Source organism: Atractosteus spatula, chromosome 4, assembly GCF_055471065.1.
Source record: "Atractosteus spatula isolate fAtrSpa1 chromosome 4, fAtrSpa1.hap1, whole genome shotgun sequence".
NCBI classification, from domain to species: Eukaryota; Metazoa; Chordata; class Actinopteri; order Semionotiformes; family Lepisosteidae; genus Atractosteus; species Atractosteus spatula.
Window position 1 is genome coordinate 11,559,656 of NC_142709.1, and position 13,937 is coordinate 11,573,592.

At 35.6% G+C, this 13,937-nt stretch overlaps 1 protein-coding gene across 1 annotated transcript in view; it reads left to right on the forward strand.

The window, feature by feature from the left end:
• LOC148835823 (von Willebrand factor A domain-containing protein 3B-like) overlaps window positions 1-13,937 on the forward strand; it is a 53,533-nt gene that overhangs the window by 14,475 nt on the left and 25,121 nt on the right. The window contains exons 17-24 of the mRNA XM_088913180.1: window positions 1,079-1,222; window positions 1,662-1,722; window positions 2,400-2,556; window positions 7,227-7,345; window positions 7,842-7,892; window positions 8,290-8,506; window positions 12,666-12,786; window positions 12,993-13,117. Of these exons, the coding sequence (XP_088769306.1) occupies window positions 1,079-1,222; window positions 1,662-1,722; window positions 2,400-2,556; window positions 7,227-7,345; window positions 7,842-7,892; window positions 8,290-8,506; window positions 12,666-12,786; window positions 12,993-13,117 (995 nt within the window). The remainder of the gene's footprint in view (window positions 1-1,078; window positions 1,223-1,661; window positions 1,723-2,399; window positions 2,557-7,226; window positions 7,346-7,841; window positions 7,893-8,289; window positions 8,507-12,665; window positions 12,787-12,992; window positions 13,118-13,937) is intronic.

Here is a 13,937-nt window from a genome sequence, read left to right on the forward strand (position 1 = left end):
AACAGGCTGATAAAAATTCTGTTGTGTGGCATGTTAGCTGACATTCTTCTGTGTGGAGAAAGTAAGCTGGGTATCATGTATTTTATTGTAGGCCTATAACTGGGAAAAGTAACTTTCTAATGCTGAATTAACATGTGGTTGGATCTATGGATTTTACAATAGAGTTTGTTTTTGCCACTTTGAGTCCCTTAAAAAGTTATACATTTTACACTAGTTTCTCTCATCTTCCATTACCTTTTTATGAACTCAACAACTTGAAGTTCTAGTTCTGCTGAAAACCTTTTTATACATGACTTCCAGCCACTGTTCTTAGTCTATGAACACAGTGGGTATTACACCCTTAAATAGCTTGACAGCTCATTACCACACCTAATTGCATTTACAGATTTTATATATTTCTGTTCTGATTAATAGAGTTTGTTAATGAAATCCATTGCACTTGTTTATCTAATTAATCTGTCAGAATTGTTATTGTGATCTAAAAATGTTGTTTGAATATTATTTTGAATACGAGCATTTCCTTTATTACTGAAGCTGTGCTTGATCAATTTAACATTTTGAAACAGAATAAATTAGAGGCTGTTTGCAAAATGTGGTGTCTGAAAAAATCCCTTTATCCATCCACTTTCTAACCACTTCATCCAATTCAGAGTCGCAGGGAGCCGGAGCCTGTCTGGCCAAGCAACATGGTCAAGGCAGGATACGCCCTGGATGGGATGCCAGTCCATCACAGGGCACACACTCACACCAGGGCCAGTTTTCTCAGAAGCTAATTAAACTGCCAGTATGTCTCTGGACTGTGTGAGGAAACTGGAGCACCCAGAGGAATTCCACACAAACAAGGGGAGAACATACAATTTCCACACAGATAGCACCCCAGCAATTGAACCCAGGGCCCTAGCACTGTGAGGTAGCAATTCTAACCAAACCATGGCACCATGTGACACCTGTCTTTATCCTTATTTGTATATTAAACCTGAGATTCACATGATCCTCAACAGAGAAGTTAATGCTGAAAGTAACTTGGGAACTGACTCATGACAGGTAAGATCTTTCATCTCCTCGTTTCTAATTTCAGCACATACAAAAACCAGCCTGTTAAGATTCCTGAGCAATGGAGTAGACATAAGTGAGATCAATAGTGTTCTGGATGAATGGATGCTCCCAGAAACGTTGTCTGTGTTCAAAATGAATGTAGACAAACAAAGTCAAGTTCTAAATGGTAAGTTTAGAAATGGACACGTCAGTGTTTTCAATGTTCAATAGGATTTGTGTGTATATGTTGAGTAGAAATGTTCATTCACCATCTTTTAAAGGAAAAAATGTTATTTTCAATAGTTTCTCATGTTTAATTGGTCATTGTGTGTAGTCTATAATTCTTCTATCTTCTATATCTGTTTCTGATATCTTGTTGCACCACATCTTTCTAAAACTATTTCTTTAGAAGCTCAACCTAAAGTGAATTGTCAGTGTTAAAGAGATTTTAATCACAACAAAACAGTACAGTAAGTAAAATGATTATAGAAGGCGTACTAATGGCTGGTTCCTAAAATACATTTGTGAACACCCCCCACAAAAACGTTTTTGAACCAGCTTTGCTTCATTTCATGCAATTGGTTAATTTAATGCTTGTATGACTTGAGCTTTATTTTCTAACCTAGGTCTTAATGTAATACCTCTTGATAAGACCCAGAAGAAGGCAAGAAGAAGAAAACCAAAGGAGTAAGTTAATACTTCCATTCTCAATTCTCATGTCTAACAGAAATACCATTAAGATGTCATAATTTAAAACAAGTAGGTTTGTTTCCTGCAGTATAGTGTAATGTGTGCAACATGGAGTAGGGAAAGGCAGGGGACATGCTGTGTTTATTAATTAAGAGCTAAAGTAAAAAAGAAATATTATAGTACTCCACATCTGCAGAAGACAGAGTCACAGGTAGTAGGAACTCTGCCCTATTACCCCCAACATTGTGGACTGTGACCCCGCGGCCCAGAGGAATTCCTGGGCATGAGAGACCCCCATTCACTAAAGGTCCATCAGCCCATCACCCTGCGGTCCCTCTATTCACATCACCTCTCTCTCTTTCTCCCATGGAGAGGCCCCAAGTGCCGCAGAAATACAGAGACATACAGGGAAACCCTAACAAGAGTACAGAGAACTACAAAGTACTTACAAAGCATAACAAGGCTTCAGGGCTCCATATTGGTCACAAGATGAATGTTCTCTTTTATTAAATGTATTATGTTTCAAAAATATGTATTTGTTAAATGGAAAATGTTTCCACTTTGAATGGGTCTTTTTCAGTTGTTAACATTAAAGTTGTTGATAGTCGGTTCCAGTTGCTTGTTTGTGATGGACCTCTGAACTGACCTTTGCTCTGCTCGTGTCTTTGTGAAAGATCTCTGGACATGTCCTCTGCTCGCTGGCTTAAAGCGAATGGTTTGGTTGCCAGGAGACTGACCATAATCGATGCTTTAGCCCCTACAGCTGTACCACAGACCACCAGATACGTTCCAATACTGGACAAATACATCTATTCTAAGGTGTTTGATGAGGTAAGGCTCATAGTTATAATTTAAACCACATTGAACACGCTCCATTAAAATGCATTTTATTTTCATTTTCACTCATATTGTTAATATACTGTTCTTATTTCTAATGACACAGGCAAATTAAAACACAAACAGAGCAATTTGGGTTTATATTCCTTCTTCTAAAAGGATGATTTCTCTGTTATTTGCACCGTTGACATTAAAATAATCAGAAAAGTTTGTAATAAGAGAAAACAAGTTTATTATGTTTATTATGTGTGCTCCTAACAATGAAGCTTTAGCTCTGATTATTGCTCTAATCATAATACTACTGTATTCCTCTAATGCCTCTTGGTGTTGAGGTTTTCAGAAAATACAAATGACAGTATTTTTATTTTATTGAGCTTTCTAGCACTTTTGTTTTTTTTCAGATGAATGAAATGCTACAGTATGTAACTGCAATGGATTTTTCTGTCGATGACATGATAATGTACAGTATTTTCTCTGTATTCTCCTGCAAACCTCCGTCTTCCTTGCACTGTAATTAACACCATTCACCACTAGGGTGCAGTTGTGGCACATTTACATAAAAATACCTTTAGATGTCTAGAATTGTTGTTATTCAGTATTTGAAAAAGTTTAAATTAATTGAAAAGTGTTTTACAAAAAGGATTCATAAACATGGAAGATGTCTAAATTGAGTGGGGGGGGAGTTAACAAATGAAAATGAATATTTTAGATAACGTTAATGATTTATTTAAATAGAAATTTCACATTTCCCACTATTTAATGAATAATTAATAAATGTGTCAAATTAATACAATTAACTTATTCTATTCATTGACACGGTCATTAACTCAATTTTTAATTGAGAGAGTGAGTTAGTGCAGAGTTCAAAGCTGTTTCTTATATTCATGGAAGTCAAGTATGTTGTTATACACTTCTGTTGAAAACAAAGCAGGATTACAGAATTCTAGCTCATTTTAATCTCATTTTGTACGTAAAAAAAATTTTGTTCCTAAAACAATGCATTCATTTGTAACCACTGAAGGCTTGGTGTGACTAATATAGTAACCTGCCATGGTGGTTATGTGTACAAACACAGTGCTCTCTGAGGAGCTTTGGTAAATTATGCATGTTTGAATTATCCTGTATGCAAACAAAGCAAGTTTGTACTTGTTTTTGTGTTTCCTGGAACATAATTCTCCTTAATTTGTCTGGTAGATCATGTGCTTCACATTTATAAATATAAGCCTCTAAGGCGTAGGTTGTCTTAAGCCACCATGTTTACACTGCTATTTAACAAATGTAACTGTAATAATGTTTACCCTTTTTTGTTTATCATTGCTTTTTGTTTATTATTACTGTTTATTTAAAGTTCTGTTAAAAGAATTCCCCCCCAAAAAACTTTGTCTCTAAATCAAAATATACCAAAACAAACTCCTTATGCCTGCCAGAGTCCTAACTATACTTTTACAGAAACCCTTTTCCTAACTATATGAGAGGTCGAACTAATACCAGACCTCTAAAGAATAATAACAGTTAACTATAATTCTTTTACTCTCTTCTCTCTCCGTCTCTCTTCATCAGTGTCCCCTTCTCAAAGAGCCTCTCACCTCCTCTCTCCCTTCTGGTTTATACCAGATGCCTCTCATCAGCTTTGTCAGCAGGTGTACTTAACTGTGGCCTCTCAATCTCATTTTCACCGAGCGACTGCACCTGGTTCTTTCCAAGCCCCGGAATGGCTTCTCCCCACAGAAGCCTTCCAGGGACACCTCAGCTGATCCCTCCAGTCGGGAATGTAGCTTCCCTAATAGTGCTCATATGAGGCCCTTGGTTAGAGAGATAATGCGTGATTTAATGAGTGTCATGCAAGCTGTGTATGATTTAACTCTGTATGAATAGCAAGACAATCCATCCTGTGTGTAGTCTATTTTTCTTTTCCAGAGAACTGATTTGTAGCTCTCTGTGTTAACCATACAGTCACTGCTAATGTCTAATCTTGAAATAAAAAACAGTACCCTCTTACCATGCAAATACCACTCCAAATCTTAAATGCCCCCCTCTAATTTCTGTCCTACCTTCTCCTCAGGTCTCCTTAGCTCCAAATAGAAAAAGCATTCTACCATAATAGAGAACTGACCTTCAGTCAACTTAAGTTCATAAACCATGTTCTGTGGCCCAGCTCATAGTGAAACGTGCATGATGCTGAGTGAGAGGTGCACACTCTTTTCCTCACAGTTGTCCTCACAGCCTGATTATAAACTATGTGTGGTAGGACCTCTTGTAATTTTATAAACTGTGTTAAAGAAAAAACAGAATGATGAACATTTCAAATTACTGGTAAAATTTAAAAAATCTGTATCAAACCTGGAATTAAACAGAAGCTTAATTTCAAATAATTGTGAATTAGTTCAACAGGATACCTGAGTGCTCAATGGCAGAGATTTCAAAATCACTGAATTTTTTCTTCATACAGAAGATGCCTGCCTTAAAGAAAATCCAGTGTTCTCTAAAAATGTATTGTCTAAACGTAGGTTGAGGGGTTAGAAATAACTTTTTACTTTGCGAAAGAAAATGTAGTAACATTATACAGACATCACAAAATATAGTAGTTTGAAATACACCGATTGTAAGACTGAAGAGATTGTGATATTTGTGTAAGAACAGTAGAGGGTGTCCTAACATCTCCACTGACTAAAATGATTCAATTATAGGCTGTAATGCTAAAAAATGTCCTATAATTCTTTTTTTTTTGAGTTTTGAATACTTACTAGGAAAACTAGGAGCTGTAGTACAGTTATTTGCATACATTTCTCCAATTCTAACAATCAAGAGAAACTTTTGAAAAACAGAGCTGAACAGATATGTTTGACACACCACTTATATTTCATATTTTTTTAGGCATTAGCACACCACAGGTTTGATAAGCCAATAAAGTTTTAAGTTTGGTTGCTGGTATATGATTTAAATAATACATAAATAAAAATAAATTATTGACGTGCCAGAATCTCAACAACAGTGAAAGAGATAATATTAAGCACTGTTTCTAACTCGTGCAAACTAGAAAGCAGGTAATCTTATTTGAGTCATTATAGGATAGAGGTGCCCAGTAAAGGTGCTCCTTGCTCTTGTAAGAAACGTGGTGATTGGACCCCTGAGCCAGAGGAGATTCAGGTTCAGATTTCTAGTGATTGGGCCAGAAAATTCATGGACCCAGTTGCTGATGGGGAAAGTAAGACACCAGTTCTCTTCAGTACAATGTTCTCAGTACAGCTCATTTCAGTTATATAAATAGATTGCCAGCTTTACTGTGTGTTTTAAGCATTGTCAATCACATATCAGCCTCATAAAACCCTGGTTTTAATCCTATACTCAGAGACCAAATTATAGTGGACATTTGAAAGGAGGCACTAGACGTGATTATGATAACCTTGATGCAAGAGCTGGGGTAACTAACCAGCAGGTGCAATTTCTCTTCCTCCAAAGCACATGAAGACAAATGGTGATTTCCACATTCTCAGTGTGTCTGTGACCTCTGGGTGGCAAGACTCTTCGGTCGCTCTGTGCTGAAATGTTTTTTCAAGGTTAACCAGTGACAGTTAGCTGTAGCAGAGTGTACTGGCAGCATTTATTGAACCTCATCAAACTTCATAATTTATTGTTGCTGTTACAAAATTTATAAAAAGGAATTCAAGATTCAGCAGTATAGTTCAGATTGACAGTGTTTCTGGTGCTTAAAGTAAGTGATCTCTGCATTCCTGCACTAATTGATTTTTATATTTTTAAGCAAAATAACTGAATCAACCCTGATGACTGTGTACATTTGTGCTGACCAAGAAACCGAAGGGAAAAATGTATTTAGGAACAAATACAATAGTATATTAGAATGGTTGTGCTCGCCCCGATGTAAGGGACTGCTTAGGATAGAAAGTAGCAACAAAAGAGGCTGCCATGGCAACCCTTCATTAAGGGGATGCACTACTCCTCTTCCATCGTAGGGGTGAGCTCAGGACCTCACCTAGATAATATCAAACAGATTAGCCTGTTGCTTTTTCATCCCTAACATGCCCCTTCTGCAATGTTTTGCCAAATTTTGTGTGCTGCCCTTCCTTTTTCATAATGCAAAAGGGAAGGCTACGAGGGATTGTACTGTATTTGATATTATAAACATACGTTATTTACTATACATATAACTTGTGTTACATTAAATATGTATATGTAGAATTAACCAAATGCCCAATGTTTTATGTTATTAATGTACATGTATTATTTCTGTACAGGGAGTATTCACGGTACGCCACTCACATATGCATTAATTATTTTGCTTTATATGCTTTAATTTAAAGTTGTTAAAGTATGTTTCTTATTCATTTCATTTTATAGTAAAGCTGATTTTCAATCAAAATGAATTGATGTTATATGGTGGAAAAAATGAGAGTGTGGGAAATTTAACTCTATGATTGCATTTGGAATGTCTCTTGCATTATTTTGACTTAACTGTCTTTTCATTTAACTTTCTAGCTTTCCAGCTAATTTTTTCCTCCACTTAACGAATTGTTTCCTTTTCTGCAGATTTGAAGACATTTAGGAACTCTCCTTCCTCAGTTTCTCACAATGTTCTGTCCGGGCTTCAGTGTTTCAGTCCATTTTTAAAATATATTAACCTTAAAATATATTAACCTTGGCTGCAGGTGCTGCCCTTTGCTCATGTCAGCGGAAGTAAGCAGCAGCTCACTCTGGTTAACCCTCAAGCCGTGAATCTAGAAGGCTACAAGAAGAAGCTTGAACACGCTTTGAAATCCTATGAAAGGTGAGCCTGTTCCCCTGTGCCCACTTTTCAGCATTATGTTCACAAGCAAAAAAAATCAATAGAGTTCCAAGGGCTTTGAACAACAGTTTCCCCTTCGTTTGTGTGTGTTCACAGTCTTAATATTCTCAAAGGCTGACAACGCCTTATTCCTTGCCATCTTGTCCTCACACTATGCAGTGTTTGATGCTTTTCAAAAGAGGACAGTACTATAGGAAATTATTCTATATTGCTTCTCTAAAGTGAAAAGGAAACAGTCTTTCTCTCATTTATGAACATAGACACTACAATGAATATGAATCTGTGTTTTAGGATCATCATGTTATGACCCTGTTGCTGTATTAGCATGTTCATTGATTTTTAGGTATGACATCTTTAGGATTCTGTAGTAGAGGGAGAATCAAGTGATAAAAAACACAGGCAAATGATAGCACAGATTCATTATAATAGTTTTTACTTAAATTTAGCATGATTAAAAAAAAAAACTTTTATTCTGCAGGCGCCTTAACTTAATTGTATGGAGAGCACTGACCCAAGAAGAAAGAGATAAGTATGACATTTCTTAAAATGAAGTGTTTTAATAATAATATAATAATGGTAATTAAGATGCCTTCCTTAACAGTAGCTATACATACAGTACGCATACAAAATTGACATATAAGTACGGTATATAGTGGTATTTCATTATAAAAAATAACGATAATGAAAAGACTGTGTACATGAGATAAACACTTTAGGTAGCTCTCTTTAAAATAATTTGTTTTGATTTTTGTATAATTGTTTTAATTGTTTTCTTTTTTAAATGCTTTGACCATCTGGAGCTAAACACTGTCATTTAGTTGATTTTTGTAATGTTTTATTTGAGAATTTTTCCCAAACGTGGTATATGTTTGTTCCACCCACCCACTTTAAGAAAGATCTGGGCAAATAAAATCTGTTTCCCCGAGGTTTGGCAGTGAGAAGCCGGTGACGTTCAAAGAGCACAGGGAGGCCTTGCTTCAGGCTCTGGACAGGCTGGGCTGGCCGATTGCACAGGAAGATGTGTCACTGCTGGAGGATGAGATAGACACTTGTCTCTCCTTACTGCAGCAGGCCTCTGACCTGCAGAAAGCTGTAAAAGGGGAGGCAGATTCAGGGGGCTCTACAAAGTGTAGACAGCCTGACGTGAGTAAAGATTTTCTGTCTGTTGTACTCATTGGCTTTTACAGTAAGAAGCTTGAGCACATTAAACATTTTTGATTAAGGTGAACAAGTTCTCCTCATGCTCGAAGTGTAAAAGAAATGTGGTGAAAGTACATTTACAAAGGTTTCATGAGATCCAGCATTCTGTCCTATATCACTGTTCCAAAGTTACATTTTGGCCAAAGGTATTGTAAAAAGAACAAATAATTGTTCTGAATTATTAAGTAACAGTGTTACTTTTAAAGGTAAAGTACATTCATTGCTTCAATGTTTCTCATTTCACCTCAGACGGCCATGATCACACTGATCTCTCTGTCTGCATTCTCAAAGAAGGGTTTCTTAACTCCCATAGCAGAAAGACATCAGAAACAAAAATTATCCTGAAAGGTGGTTCACACCTTCCCCCTTCTCTCAATGACAGACTTGTTTTCATGTAATCTTCTCTATTCACATGCACGTTTCGACTTCACCCCTCTCCACTTTGCACCACCTGAATGGCCTCTCTACCTCTCTCCTCTCCCGCCTCCTCCACTCTCCCAGCTTTTGTTCTCCTGCGCTATTTAATCTTTGTTTTCTGCTCTTTCTTTCTCAAGACCCGAAGAAGGCTCCACAGCCGAAACGTTGTGTTTTCTTTCTTCTCTTTTCAGCATGGAATAAACCTATTACTTGTTCCTTTGCAGCCTATGCATGCTGATGCAGCTACCCACCCAAACTATATTATTTCTATCTAACTAAGAATATTGATTTTCAATACAATAGAATCTCTATGAAAAAAATATTTCAGGGACATTTACTGTGTGGAAAGAAGGATGCTGAAAGATTTTTAAAAAAGCTTTTCTAAAAAGTGTTTATTTGAAAGAAATTAATAATAGAAGCATCTCATTGGCAATCATTTGGACACAAATAACCTGTTTTATCCAACCCTTAAAAAGTTAATATTTATTTTTTGTTTTCTTTTAAAATCGGATGTATAGATCATTTTGTGTGATATAACAAGTAGTTGGCTTAATTTATAAAAACCTAATTCTTAAACATAGTGATGTATATACCTAGATTAGATTTTGCTGAGTTGTGTAAGAAAGAATTTAAAAAAATACAGTGTAACCTGTAGTTGACATCAGTAGAAATCTGCTTAAAAGTCATGCATGTAGGATTTGATTATTTTCCTGGCTGGTACAAAAATATTTTGCTTTTTGTACAGTATTCCGGAACAGTGCTCTAAATGCTGTTTGGCAAGATGTTCATAAAAATGCAATCACCCATCAGCCATCTAATCAGTGTCATATTCAGCAATAAGTGATCTCCTGCAGCAGGTGTTTGGTTTTGAGAGGGGGTGCTTACACTGGAAATAGCACTGAAACAAGCTAAAAGCGTATAGCAATCAAATACTGTGTGATTGGAAGCGAACTTACATATCACTCAGGCATTTTGCTCAGACACAGCCTAGAAATTGATTTTCTCAGATTATAATTTAATAATTTATAGATGCAGAATTGAACAGAATGGCATATAGGTTACATACTGTACTTACGCAGGTTAAAACAAAAACTGGTTAGAGAAAAAAGCAAGAACAAAAACAAGCATTTTTTTCTGTTAAGGTTGTAGTTGGTTAATATTTAAAGCTCATAAGATCTATTGCAAGAAAGACTAGTGTTTGTAAATCTTTATATTATTTATGTCTAGTTTCCAAATCTGAACATTTTTATTATACATAGCCACTGTATGACATTGTATTGTCTCAGACTTCATCATCACAAAAGACAAGTAATCCAAAAGTCCCAGTGGTTTTGCAAAATCGTTCCAGGTCCTTTATCCTTAAAAATACATTTCTTTGGGTCCACATGCGCAACACTTTCAGTAAAAAATACACCATAATGCAGTATCTCACCAGTTTTATGTAAATCCATACTATATGAACAAATAATAGAAATATCCTGGTTACAGTATAGCATAGATGGGAATACTTCATCCTCACTATGTTTAACCTGGTATAACCTTGAATTTAAATGTATAGTGCATTACTTTTATTTCATTATTTCACTCAGTGCCTTATGGTCACAGAGTCATTTGCAGGAATACTGCTTTTCTCTGCATTCGCTAAATTAGAGATTATAGTGTAAAACTGGAAAGAATTGCAAGTAACTACAATAATTTAAAAATGAAAAAATTGACGATTAAAAATGTCAGCTGTCCTAAAAAAACATTGTTAAGAAAAAAATAACCCTTTAATTCAGGAATTTACACTGTTGACAGTTACAGGAATTTCAAATGCAGGAAAATTCTATTAAATAAGCCATTGTAATTGATGTTATTATCAACATCCAGTTTTCCTAGATTTAATTAAAATGTGTATGGCCTAGTTCTAAGACTTCAACAACTAGGTGTTGAATTCGAAATATAGCAATGTTTTCATGAATTCAGAGCCAGTGTATCCTTTTTTAGATCAATTTCATTTCTACAGTAAAGCACATTCTGTTATGTTCACTATTACAGCAAACATCTTTAACTTTGAATTAGCTACTTACTCTAATTGATCATAAATTGACACAATGACACAATTAATTACTTGCATCAATTTAATGTTTTCTTGTATTAAACCCAAAGTTAAAAATAAAATAAGAGCTGAAAGAGGGTATAAATGAGAACAATGAAAATGAACATTATAATTTGGTAAGCATGTTAAATTTAATTTAATATAACAATATAATAATATCACACACATTGTCCATAATGTTACATGTTGCCCATGTTAATGGAGTTTTTCCCAGAGCATGGCTGGCAGCTTGAAGAACTGGTGCTTCTTTATTTTTCAAATTTGGTACCTTTTAGTTTATTCCTGAAACATTTTTCATCTTGATTTTCAAGCGTTACTTGCTATCTAACTACAGTATAATGTACTTGGAGCCTGCATTTTCAAAGGCATTAAATGGAATTCTTTTGCCAATTTTTTTTTTATTGTTTTATTTTTAAAACCTTCTGAATATTTAAATTCACCATAATATGATTTGTGACACCATTATTTTTCTTGTTTGGTCAAAGAGTTCTAACAATGTAGTCAAGTAAGATTTAAATGATCTAAATCCATGTTAACTGTTCCTTGCAATCTTATTGCCATACAGATGATCCTCTAGTGTAGTTCTTAGTGTTTATTCCATAGCCTTTCACGCACAGTAAGTGAAGTACAAGCTGTTGCTCTATAATTACCTGGTGTGGTTTTGTCACGCATTTCTGGATGGATGCTACTGTACATGAGCAATTTTCCAAGTGTGTAAGTCTCTCTTGAGAGACTGCTGGTGGAAGGATTTTTCTGAAGCAAGAAGCAGGCATGTTTGAAGCAGGAATTCAAAACCCAGCATGTTTAGTAAGGGGTCAAGTTCTATTAGTTCTACTTCTGCACTCTCTCGCTCTGTTGGCTATGAATGTATGTAAGCACCCTTGAGGCTACTGGGAAGTCATTTAAAGACAATGCAGTAGTAGCTGAACCAATGTGTTAATTGGTAGCTGTGTTAGATGAACCAAGAGGATTAAATTTATGTCCCCTAAGTTTATTAGCATCCTTGGAAGGGCTGCATTTCAGCGAGGAAATCTAAAAGTGGCTGCTGCTACCAAAATTTCTGAAGAATTCTTTAAGTCCGTTTTTTGTTTTTGTGTGTTGCCATTGTAATAAAGTGGTACCAAGTTCCCTAGGAAGTGAAGAATAATCAGTTATGTTTTAGTCTAACTAAGTCTTTACAAGCGAACATTATTTATCGATCATTTAATTGTCATTCGTCAGTCAGTTATTGGCATCTCACGTCAAAGTGAACTTTTGGTGTTTCAAACTTTGCAACCCCCTTGTTTTTGAAGGAAAATGTATTAGATCATATATTCTGTTTATTGTATACAGTAAGAAGATCCAATGTGTTGAGCAAAAAAAAACTTAAATTATAGGATACTAGGAAAACATAAGGCATAGGTTTACCTGTGTAAAAGAGAAAAGATCAGGGAACCAAAGATGAAAGTTATGAGCATTCTGCTGTTGAAGGACTAGCTTTATAACACTACATATTCATCAGTGCTTTGTCCTGTGTTGACTTACGTTGTGTTTAAAAATAAAGTACAGCATGAAATAAAAGAAATGCCTGCATGTTTGCTTTTGCAGGAAAGAGAGAACCAAATGAGAAACACTTCTGCTGTGCCTAATAAACGCAAAAGGATGTTGGACACACTCAGAGGTCAGAAAATCATTGCAAGGTCAGAGATTGACGGTTTTTATTATCCAGGTGAGTTTCCTTTCGCTTCACTTTATTTCAGTGAATGTGTGAGACCTGTAATCTACTCTAGAACTCGTTCACTTTTCACTGTTCTTTGCATTGTATTCAACAGCATTCGAATTATGAAACATGTATCCTATACCAGAAAATATGTATATACCATGTTTTTAATGTCTTCTAGCATATTTTGACTTTGTGTATATGTTCAATTTAAGGTACTGTGATTAAATGCCTAAACTCCAAAAAAGCTACTGTAGACTTCACACGTGGAGACACTCAAATTGTTCCTCTGGGCTTTTTGATTTCTATTGGAGGATCTGGACCTTGTCCTCCTCTTGCGGTAAGAATCCAGATAGAACTGTAGTGTTGCATTTTATTATTGATCACATGACTGCAACACTGATTAACTCTAGGAGACGGCAGCCAGAGACTTGGTATTCTATTTACGTGTCACAATGTCATTTGTTCCTACAATTTGAGGACTTGACACTGCTGAATTGCGTCCTTCGTCTCTTCCATTTTATGGAACAAAAGTCTTGTCAGAGTCCTAATTATAAAGAAATGCTTATTATACCCTGTTATTGAACTATCAGAATTATTGGTGAGTGCTGATTGGAGAATGATGTAATGTAAAAGGGTGCTGGCAGAGAATCTAAAGAAACACTTCATAGACAAACGCTTGCATACAATTATTGTTGCTGCTTGTACCAGGCTTTAGCACCTTGCTAGGTTGCTGTTGTAGTTTCTCCATTATGAACTGACTTGATTGGTAACTCTTCCAGTAAAATAGCTTTTTAAAAGGCATGTTGAAGCTGAATGCCAAAACATGGGAACATAACTAGTAGGGCACAAAGGAGTGAAAAGGTTACAAACTTGGGAGTTGAAAAAGTCCCAGGTCTTGCAGGGATGAAGAGAAGTAAAGAAGTATGATGTACTGTATATCAGAAGTTAAAATAGTTCAAGATTCTTGTTTGAAATCTTATGCTTTCAGTGAAACATTTGACCGTTTCCTGTGAAAGTGTAAAGGAAGAATAAATCATCAATCAGACTAGGCCTGAAAAGATTTCTAGAGTTGAAGATGTAAGATGAAATACTGTAAACTCTGGACAAATGAAAATACATTAAGATGCTATTGACCTTCAGCTACAGAATGTAATTTG